The following is a 12,022-nucleotide window of genomic DNA, read 5'->3' on the forward strand; positions in this document are numbered from 1 at the left end:
TTTAAATGTTATTTTTAATGTGATGACCAAAACATTATTTGTTCATCCTTCAAAGATGACCCCCATTTATAAACCTGAAAGTTTCAAGATCTAGGAAAACTTACACTTATTTAAAAATATTTTTTCTTTAAACAAATAGGAAATTTCTCTGGCATTTCTTTCTTTCTTCTGTATCGAAAACGTACCGAACCGTGACTTTAAAACCGAGGTACGTACCGAACCGTGATTTTTGTGTACCGTTACACCCCTACCATATAGGCACACTTCCAAACGAAAATCTGTTCCAAAACAATTCAAGCCACTCCATCCCTTGATTATAGTAATAATTTGTCTTGTTAAATAACCCGATTCGACTGACTTTCTGTTCTTGTGCAGGTCAGACAACAGTACAGGAATTGGTGGAGAGCTGTCCTTCCAAACAGAGTCAGCAAAAATGTCCAGATGAGATATGAGACAAAGGCCATAAATCCCTATAAAGAATAATTAAAAAAAAAACAGTAGGGTAAACAGTAAACAAGTTGTCCAGGTTATGTCAATGTAAATCACCAACTCTTGTTTTCTTGTTATTTAAATGAGTGAGATCTTGAGAAATTCCTTATTCGAGCAATTTGAACAGTGCATTTCAATTTAATGTCAAACAACAACCTGTAGCATGTATGTTCCGTGTTTCCCCTTTTATTGTGTGTTTGGTTTTGTCCTGTGACCTAGCTTTCCTTTGTTTAACTAATGTAAAATCAGCATTATTCTTTTCACTCAAAATCATATTTTTTTCATTGTATGAACTCTGATTATTTTATTTTGAAAATATTGTTTGATTTCATTGTATTGTCTTTTGATTTAATCACACTGGTTGGTATAGTTTGAGTTTATATACGATTTGGTAATGAAGTGTACTGCCCCTTTAAGAGACACTTAACTTTGCCTCTCAGTTCAGGCTAAGCTATTCTAAGATGAGGACGTCTCGTGGCTCACAGAGACAAAGATGAAGTTTTGAGAGAAGCTACAGAATGCATGTTTCTAGATATTAATTCTTCGATTTGTCCAGCTCTTCATTGTTGAGAAAATGAAGAGCCAGCTATAGACCAGCCATAGAAGTGTGGTGTCCATTTGTTGTACACACACAACGCAGAGTCAACAGTTACATTAGTCTCTTTAATTAGTCATTTCATTCACCTGTGTCTTGTTAATTATTAGTTCCCTTTGTTTGGTCATGCTTATAAGCCGTCAGTTTTCAGTTAGTTTGTCGGTTTGTCTGTTCTCGTGAACGTTAGTATGTGTTTTACAATATTACACTAAAACAATATTGTCATTACACAATATGTAAGGTAACACTATCATACAATATTGTTATCAAAGTCTATCTCCTAGTATTATTCCTCATCTTCATGTGTTTCATACCACGTACCGTGACAGCAGAACCGACCAATACCGTATCTTCATCAGCCCAACTCCGAACATAACGCCAGAGACCAGCCAACCACCACCACCAGTGAACGACATGACAGAGATGTTGTTTGAGGCCACCGCAGAAATTAGAGACTGGCCACCCGCAAGAGATGAGCCCGTACCGAGGATAAGGACAGAGTGCTTCATTGCCTCGGAGCCTGGACCACCAACAGTCTGACCAGATGCTCGAACCAGCAACACTGTACGTCACTGAGAGAGTGATTGTGGAGTTCAAGGGCTGGGAGGATAGCCCCACCCACAACCCTACTGCTATGGAAATGTGTATGTTGAACTCTGGTAAATGTTCTGATGAGCTTAAGGACTTGTTTAAGGTAGACTTGATAGATCTTTTTTGGAGAGGTGATTCCCTATCCCTTGTATCTCCAGCAGCCCTTTATTTACAGAGTTCCTTGTATCTCCAGCGCCCCCCTGCATCTCCGGTGTCCCCCGAATGCCCACACAGCCTCCCTCTCCCGCCGGAACAGGCTTTTTCAGCCTGTTCCTCAGCCCCACCATCACTCCTGGCCTTCAGCCCTTCTGCATCTCCCACATGACAGGTGGAGATGCCAAATGTCTTCAGGCCATCAGCTCCATCTAACACAGAGGATCCCGTCTCCACCTCGAGCATCTGTGCCCATCGCTGCATCGCTGGCTCTGTCTGGATAACCCTTCCCCCCGGCTCTGCCTTCGTCCTTGGTCCCACCGGTTCAGCCTCTGTCCTCTGGTTTCCCAGCTACATCTCAGACTCCCATCGCCACAGCTGCACCATGGCCTCCAGTACCATCAGCAGCACATTGCACTAGATACGGTGCGAGGACACACCTTTTTGGGAGGAGGCGTATTCCTCCTCTGAACCTACTCCTTTCATTGTGTATTTGGTTCTGTCCTGTGCTAGTTTTCCTTAGTTTTTTTAGTCAATTCATTCACCTGTGTCTTGTTAATCAACTTATTAGTTCCCTTTGTTCAGCCATGCTTATAAGCTTTCAGTTCTCCCTTAGGGGGCTTTCACACTGGCAGTTTAGTTCGGAACGTGGCACGGTTCACCTGAAAAATTAGCTAATGTGAACGCTGTCATGGGACCCGGGTGCGCACTGGGGTACCGAACCCGAGACTACCTGGTGGAGGTAGGTCTGAGTTCGGTTGCTCCCAAACCGTGGCACGGTTCGTGTGAATGTGAAAGCAGCACGGACTCGGGTGCGCACCTGTTCAGGAAGTAAAGTGTTGATTATAATATATTTAGTTAAATAAAACAAGTTAGGGATGATAGTGTTGATGATTTACCTTGGATACAAGCAAGAGTGAGCCTGCAGTGTATTTGTGCATTGCACGTGGAATCAGAGCAACACATTTGTAAATCCACTGTCTCCTCAAAAGAGTCCATTTGCAAGCAGCAGAAGCCCACCTTATGTGACACATGCACAGCAAACCTGTATTTTTCACTCAACTGCGCATAATAACAGCAAATTAATAAAACACAATATTGACCCGCGTTCTGTTTTCTGTCATGCGCCATTGCACGTTTGTGATGACGTAAGATGCACGCAAACGCACCAGGGTTCGATAGAATCAAGTTGAGTGTGAAACCAGACCAACGCTGCGGAAGGGGCGCCGGGAACAAACGCGCACGGGCTCGTACCGCAGCAAATGATCCCAGTGTAAAAGCCCCCTTAGTGTCTGTCGGTTCATGATAATGTTAGTGTGTGTTTTACTCCTGCATTTATTCCCTGTTTCCAGAATATTGTTATTAAAGTCCATCTCTTAGTAATATTCCTTGTCTTCGTGTGCTTTATACCATGTACTCTGACACTTAGTACAAGGACAGTTCATATTCATAAACATTTCTGTCAATATGCCAGAATTAGCCTAAAGGCTATTTTTCATCTGCAGTCCCTAGACAGTTGGTAAGAGTCACCCTAAAAAAAGATTACATAGTACATAGCACTAAAAAAAATTAAAATACATTCAGTAAAATATTTATGTTAGAATATGTAACCTAAACACATCAAAACAACAATCGGACAAACATCACGTAAAAACATGACAAACACATAAGTTAAAAAGTCAACAGTGTGCATCAAGAGCATGTGTAGAAATAGGTTAATGTTGGCAGCTCTGATGATCAATAAGCCATTTCCTTAACTGAATTTTAAATGAACTATACACGTTTATATTTCTGATAGTTATGGGGGTGAGATTCCACTCAGCACCAGCTTCAACAGATACACTTTTCCTAAAGGGAATGATACAATCTCCCCTAGCTGAACCTCTGGTCCTGCAGTAATCAGCTGTTCGGGTATTGACAAACTGTTGGAGGGGAGGGGAAGATAAACCATGAATAATTTTATAAATAAGACATAGATTTGAGTATTTAGCCATATTATACCAACTGAGCAATCTATATTTTTGTAATATTGGACAGTGATGAGAAATATGTGGTTTCTTATCCAGAGTTTTAACAGTTCGTTTGTAGAGTGATTGCAGAGGTTTCAAAGATGTACTACTAGCTTGTGCCCAAACGGGTAAACAGTAAGTGATGTGTGAGAAAATCATAGAATGCATGTACATTTTTGCTGCCTGTGTGGACATTTGATGACGAATGTGTCTAAAGTTACTGAGACTATATTTAATTCGATTACAGACCATTTTTACATGTGATGAGAATGATAACTTTGAATCAATTAAATATTTGTATTCTGACACAATCTGCAATTTTTCCCCAGAAACAAAAATATCTGGCTCAACACTTAAGTTTTTGTGGGACTTAGTAAAAAACATTGCTACTGTTTTTGATATATTCAGCTGCAGGCAGGAGTGTTTCAACCAAGCTGTGATGCTATCCATGGAGTTATTGAGCTTCTCAACCACCTGAGCGATATTCCTACCGTGTGCATAGATTATGGTGTCATCAGCATCCATCTGTACAAAAACATCAGGACAAGCAAGTGGGAGGTCATTTATATAAATGGAGAATAACAGAGGCCCTAAATTAGATCCCTGAGGAAGATCGGTGGACAGACTCAAGGCCGCCAATTTAGATGATTGAACTCTGACATGTTGGGAACGGTCAGTGAGATAAGACTCAAGAATTAAGTAATGGAATTAAAATAAATGTAACTAAAGTATAATTAATTCACACAAATTTATAATCAACTTTCTATATTTAATGATATTTCAAACATATTTGCTATATAAAAAAGAAAAAAAGGGCCATTTCCACTGCATCTGGATGTTGCTGTTTTTCCTAATTCATGCACATATTTTTACTCTCCCATCCTCCACCTGATAGGTAGACATTGCACTGTCTGTGCGCGATTTTTTTTTTAAAGCGTTTTTTAAAAGCATACACATCATCATATTTACGATATACATGTATAAAAATCACAAGATTATATCGGTACTCCTTAAACTGATGCTTTGATTTATTCCTGACATTGACAACTCTGTCTTAGTGGCGTTTTGCGGACGGGCATCGTGGCGGCCATCTTTTCAGGTCCTGTCAAGGTAGGACTCATCTCTTCACGCTTGATAATTTCCACTGGGTAAATCTTATACCTATTTGTACTTGAAGGTGAAACCAAGGTTTTGTGTATTTTATTTGTTAATCAGTTTATGTATTTTATAAAAGCCCTTAAAGTGATGAAAAATAAGAATACAATACATATTTTTGTTTTAAAGAAGAAAATTATTTACAAAACAAAACAAAAAAGAAAAACACAAAAAACCTACCCCTATTTTTTCTTGTCGTATTTCTTATATATATATATATATATATATATATATATATATATATATATGTGAAATACAACTTATCTATATATCTTATATATATATATCTTATATATAAGATACCATGTTTCACCGGTCCTTTTCGTGTGAACGTCTTTGAAATATTGCAAAGTATCGCTGCAAAGTATAGCCTAATATATAGGCTACATTAGGGCAAATCTTTTTTAGATACACTTCTATAATGCCTGGTTATCAGAATTGTTTTAAAGTTGTTTTGTAAAATCTCTAATCATTTCGTTTATATGAATTTTAGTTGAACAATGTCATAAAAAGTGGAAATACCTGAGGGACACTTTCAAATGAGAGAAAAATGAAGAGAAAGAAGTCAGGTTCAGGGACTCCAGGAGGCAGTCGCAGGTGGAAATATACTGTATGTCCATCCTCAACATCCTGGAGCCATACATCACAAACAGAGACACCTCTAGCAATTTAACTATATCTTGTGATGAAGATTTAATGTAGTGGCTCTCCTTGAGTCTATGGTAACACCAGTAGAGGTAGTGTAGAATACGTCAACCTCAATGTTAAAGTGCTGCTACATCTGTTTTAATTGTGTATTAAGTGCTGCTCTATCTGTTTAAAGAATAGAAATGTAAGATTTACATGTTAAATGAAAGGCAATAGTTATATATATATATATATATATATATATATATATATATATATATATATATAAAACTTTTTTTTTTAAATTACATTTTCTGATTTGTCTCCCCACAGACATCAGATGAGAGCACACAGTCCCTGACCCAAACCCAGGCCAATACCTCACAGCAGGGATCTCCTGACCCCCCTAATGTGCCACCACTCTTTCACTCTATGAAAAGTGATCATTAAAATAATTATTAAAAGTATTAATAATCTTTTCCATCTTTTCCAGTCATTCATTTTACTCTTTTGATTTAGACTAAATGAAGAGTTCAGATGCAAAAGCCTCTAAATGCCATTTGAAATTTTCTTCTTTAATTATGCTTTTTATCAAACTTGTATATTTAAGTTCAGTAATTTCACTTAAATAACAATTAATAGGTAATTATCATTGCCATTTAATTGAAATTACTGAACTTAAATATACAAGTTTGATAAAATTCGCCATTAAAGAAGAAAATTTCAAATGGCATTTAGAGGCTTTTGCATCTGAACTCTTTAAATATTTTATGTGTATATTATGTGTAGCTTGTTAGTAAAAGGAAATATGCTCATTTTCTAAGGTTATGGGTGGCTCTTAAAGGAACACTCCGACTTTTTGGGACTTTAGCCTATTCACCTTACCCCCCAGAGTTAGATAAGTCCATACATACCTTTTTCATCTCCGTGCGTGGTATAAGTCTGTTTGACGCACCCACCGCTAGCCTAGCTTAGCACAAAGACTGGATGTGAATGGTTGCAGCTTTCATACTAATCCAAATGAGTGGCAAAACAATGCAAACGTTTTCCTATTTACATGTTGTGATTTGTATAGTCACAGAATGTACAAATAACAAAGTCAAATGAGACACAGACATCTTTTAACCTTATAAAACCTGGGAACTATTCTCTGAAGGCGAAGCACTGCTACTTTGACGGAGTAATAACCGCATCACCTGAGACACGCCGTGGTGAGGAGTGGAGAGTTCGCTCAGTGTTTGGGTAACAGAGTCAGCAATTTATAAATAGTAAAAGCGTAGTTTAGTCATGGGTTTTCGCTCTATTATAAATAGCTGCGACAGTAAACAGGGGAGGTAATACCATGTTTCACAGAATTCCAACTAAAAATGCTGACTGGATGAAGAAATGGCTAACTTACTCTGGATATTTATCCAAACACACCTAAATAGATTATCAAGGGACATTATGTTTGCTCGGTACATTTCAATGGACGACTATTTTGAAAAAATGGAATTTGCCACACGGACCATAATGTGCTGAAGGATACGGCTATCCCATCTATAGCACAGACAGGACAAGTGGATCACCTGCGGCTGAGGTAAGTGTTCCGTTATGTTTTTAGATGACCTACTGTAACAATGCCATAAGCCAGATCTAATGTAACGTTAGTGACACTATTATATGATTAGGGTATGAATATGTTTTTATCTTGATGCGGTTGGAAAAAAAACTAGCGCGTTCACCGTGTTGAACTTGCACCCTGCGCGGCGCGCCTAGTAGCCTAAATTTGACATAACCATGGAAATAACGAACTTGAGCGTGCAAAAGGGTACGATAGGCTGTGAGTTCATTGTGCAAAAACAATTTGTGCTATTACTTTCCCCTTATTCTATCCTATAGTAATGCAATACTGTATATTATATACTGTTGAATACATTTGGTTCAGCTAATAAATTGCATTTAAAACATATTGATTCCTGTAATAATAAATATTTATTCATGTGATATTTATAAATCTGGGTGCGTTTTTGGTTGGAAATCAATGAAACATGGTACTGTATTACCTGGTCTCCCCTGTTTATTGTCACAGCTCATACAATAAAGCAAACACCCATGATAAACTATGCTTTTCTATCTAACGTTAGTAATTGCTGACTCTTTATTCCAACGCTGAGCGAAGCGAACTCTCTGCTTCTCGTCACGGTGCGTCTCAGGTGATTGTTATCACTCTGCCCAAGTAGCAGTGCTTCGCCTTCAGAATTATTTATACGGTTAAAAGATGTCTGTGTCTCATATGGCCTTGATATTTGCACACTCTGTGACTATACAAACCACAACATGTAAATAGGAAAACGTTTGCGTTATTTTGTCACTCATTTGGATTAGTATGAAAGCTGCAACCATTCACATCCAGTCTTTGTGCTAAGCTAGGCTAGCGGTGGGTGCGTCAAACAGACTTATAGCACGCGCGGAGATGAAAAAGGTATGTATGGACTTATCTAACTCTGGGGGGTAAGGTGAATAGGCTAAAGTCCCAAAAAATCGGAGTGTTCCTTTAAAAGAGCCTTTTTTGATTGGTGATGGTATTGGATGGTACTGATGGGAGTGGTCCTGATGGTGGTGAGAGTAATTAAGAGGCATTAGATGACAGAATGCTGCCATGCAACTTCATCCGCTGGAGAGGAAAAGTAGTTGGTGTACCTTTGCCTTATCTCCAGTCCTTCCCTAGAGGCATTGTTGCTGCCTGCTTGCTGGATGGGCTGCATGGCAAACTGTGGCTCTGATGGCAGGGGGGCACAAATTCCTTCCTCTTCATTAGCATCCTCATAGCATAGAAAATTGTGAAGGATGCAAGTAGCCTTCACCACGGCATCTGCCACTTTTGGTGAGACACCAAGCACTCTGTGGTAGAGTCTCCATTGGGCAGCAAGTATCCCAAATGTGCACTCCACCATCCACCTTGCACGGGAAAGACGGTAATTAAACACACGCAGGATACTTTCATCAGTGCACAATAGTGAGACAGCGGTTTAAAAGCTTACTTCACCAGCAAAGCTGCATACTTTCAGACTCAGGCATTAAAGGACAACTCCGGCGCAAAATGAACCTTTGGTCTAATTACACATTGCTACCTAGTCAACCGTTATCTGAGATTTGTTTTCATGATTGCCGAATGTAAATAGTTTTATCTCTTAAAAAAGTTTAGCCTATAACGCTAGTATAATGCTAGTATATAGTATATAGTATATATAATAAAAATCGCTTGTTATTACCACTAACAAGGCTCAAAATAGCCCCACACCAACACGACAGCATAACAAGGGTCCCTACATTCAAACCGAAGCATTGAGAACTTTGTCAGTGTCCATACAGTTTAATAAGAAGATATTTTATAGACACAGTCAACTTCGCGAATACAGGAAGAAGCCATCTTTGAAAAATAGTCCCTATCAGTCGATCTACGAGCGCCGATCCAAGTGCGCTGAACTGTGCAGAATCTCATATGGTCCGTTGTTTCCAGAAGAAACACAAACACAAACCGTTTACTTCTCTTCAATATGTACACGTAGCCTACTGTTCGCGCTCACCTTATCACCTTATTCACATCTCACCAGCGCACTTGGATCGGCGTTCATAGATCGACTGGTCGAGACTATTTTTCCAAGATGGCTTCTTCCTGTATTCGCGAAGTTGACTGTGTGTATAAAATATCTGCTTATTAAACTGTATGGACACTGACAAAGTTCTCAATGCTTCGGTTTGAATGTAGAGACCCTTATTATGCTGTCGTGTTAGTGTGTGGCTATTTTGAGCCTTTTTAGTGGTAATAACAAGCGATTTTTATTTGTCATTACTCTATGCCTTATATACTAGCATTATACTAGCGTTATAGGCTAAACTGTTTTTAGAGATAAAACTATTTACATTCGGCAATCATGAAAACAAATCTCAGATAACGGTTGACTAGGTAACAATGTGTAATTAGACTTAAGGTTCATTTAGCGCCGGAGTTGTCCTTTAAGCAGGAACTTAAGGATTCTTCTCAGTACAGGATACTTTCTAGCTCAGCAGTATCACTCTGGGCTTCAAATGGAGAGCAGAGTTAACAGCTTTTCACAAAACAAGTAAGCAGGGGTTGAGGCCACTTCTCAGCAAAAGCACACCACACTCGCGTTCACTTCAAATCCACAGCCATGAATCAAGGTATAGAAATAAGGCAAAACCACTGCAATTCACTATAGGGCTGATCCGAGGCCAAAATCCATTAACTACACTCTCGTGGGGGATAGTCAATCTTCCGTTCTCCTCAACACATAGCATCCCCAACAGTCAGATTTTCATTCACTACAGTCTCTTCATGTCGTTCAAATACTCATAAGATGAAATCAATTCACTTATCTTTCCTTCTCCATTCACATCGCAGATTCCATCGATAAATCAGTCCAGCAGATTCCCACAGACGAACTCTGATCCAGCAGACTTCAATGGGCGGCCTGCACACCCAACGTCCCCGAGCAAGCTTGTGCCCAAAACTATTCCAAGAAAACCAGCGCACTTGAAACCTCTCTGAATAGCCCTTTTATCCTCGGTTGGTGAAGCAGGAAGCCTGTAGCTGTGTCCCAATGTGAAGGCGGCGTCCTTCGAAGGACCCAGCCTAACCAGCCTTCTAAGGACACTCCGGCCCTGTCCCAATTCTCACACTAAGCCCTAAGGCCTTCTTCAAAGTGCACTTAGCGGAGTAAGTGTGCAAGGGCCGAAGCTGTGAAGAGCAGAATTAGGACAGTTTTGCCCACATCACTTCCGTTGTGATCAGATGTGTAATGGCGCTGGCCGCAGTTGCGATTTTCGCAGTTTGTCTGCTAAAGTTGATCACAACTCAACACCACTGTCTTATCGGAGGAATAAGGAACCATAGGAGAAGAAGGCTTCTACACCGGATCCAAACATGTATGCCAGGGGTGCCCAATCCTGCTCCTGGCGATCGACTGTCCTGCACAGTTCATCTCAAACCCTAATCAAACACACCTGAAGTAGCCAATTAAGGTCTTTAGGATCACATTCAGGTGTGTTTGATTAGGGTTGGAGATGAACTGTGCAGGACAGTCGATCGCCAGGAGCAGGATTGGGCACCCCTGATGTATGCTGATTCCCGACCAACAGGTAAATTAACTTTATTTTACATTTCAATGTACCGTTCATTTGGCTAATGTGTGTCCTGCTAATAATAGTTGTAACATGATACAATACGTTGAGTGAAATATAAAACATTAAATTAAGAGGTCAGATGTAAAAGCCTCTAAGTGCCATTTGAAAATTTCTTCTAGAATGATCATTTATCAACACCTTATATTAAAGTTCAGTAATTTCACTTACAGTTTTTTTCAATTGCTAACATCCTTTTGTCCAATCTGTAATCACATTTTCAAAACTGGCACAACATTTGTCTTTTGTGACCATACCATTAACACAATTCATGTTGTTTTCATACAAAATGCTGTCAATTAACCCGTTTCTAGAATGCCTATATCTTCTTTACATATAAGTATACCTGATACCAAAATCATGGATCTTTATAGTCTTTTTTACAAATGCTTTAACGCAGCTTGCCAGAAATAGATTTCCACGACGCATGCGCGAGAACTGCGATCTCCTTACACTACTTCAGATCGCAATTCTCGCGCATGCGTCGTGGAAATATAAGGAAGTCTCGTTTCTGGCCTACAAGGAAGAAAAGGAATAGTCGAATAAACTCGTTATTTTTGTTTGTTTTTTCGCACAAAAAGTATTCGCATCGCTTGATAAACTTATAGTTGAGCCACGGTAGTCACTTGGGATATTTAAACATTTTCTTCATTGACTTTCTGGGCCGTCAAGAGGCAGTCCCTTAGGAGCCAATGTGGTAGTTATACAGCTTTCAAATTTAATCAAAAATATCTTCATTTGTGTTCCGAAGACGAACGAAGGTCTTACGGGGTTGGTACAGCATGGGGGTGAGTAATTAATGACTTAATTTTCATTTTTGGGTGAACTAACCCTTTAATTCCAGTCAGTTTTTGGAGTTGTTGCTGTTGCAGTTATACCTTCTTTTTTCAGCTATTACAGCTTGTATGCTAGGTAATAAGATAATTGCTAACAATGCAGATGTAATGTATTGCCCCATTCGGCAACAATAATGGACTTTCATTTATAACTTCAACTTAAATCTGTCAACGAAGCTTTCAATCAGTGCATTTAAATAGCTAGTTTTTAAAAGTTATGTATGCACATGTAGACGAAAGACCTGCACTCCAGCGGGACCCAACTCAACAGAAAGAATGAGGCGCGGTATCCCGGTATCTGATGGCCGAGTGCGGGCGCAGACGTTAACGCACTTGTGTGTGTGCTGTTTCCGGGAGAATAAAACGATTCGCGGGACTCTCGC

At 39.4% G+C, this 12,022-nt stretch overlaps 1 protein-coding gene and 1 pseudogene across 1 annotated transcript in view; both read left to right on the forward strand.

The window, feature by feature from the left end:
* The window catches only part of LOC120469721 (adhesion G protein-coupled receptor E4), a 34,681-nt gene extending 33,494 nt beyond the window's left edge, over positions 1 to 1,187 (forward strand). The window contains exon 30 of the mRNA XM_089130836.1: positions 376 to 1,187. Coding sequence (XP_088986962.1) covers positions 376 to 483 — 108 coding nt within the window. The 3' untranslated portion in view covers positions 484 to 1,187. The remainder of the gene's footprint in view (positions 1 to 375) is intronic.
* A 311-nt stretch (positions 1,188 to 1,498) lies between these two features.
* Positions 1,499 to 3,211, forward strand: LOC148981328 (uncharacterized; annotated as a pseudogene).
* The last annotated feature ends 8,811 nt before the right edge of the window (positions 3,212 to 12,022 follow it).

Source organism: Pimephales promelas, chromosome 5 (genome assembly GCF_988280905.1).
Source record: "Pimephales promelas chromosome 5, fPimPro1.hap1.1, whole genome shotgun sequence".
Lineage (NCBI taxonomy): Eukaryota > Metazoa > Chordata > Actinopteri > Cypriniformes > Leuciscidae > Pimephales > Pimephales promelas.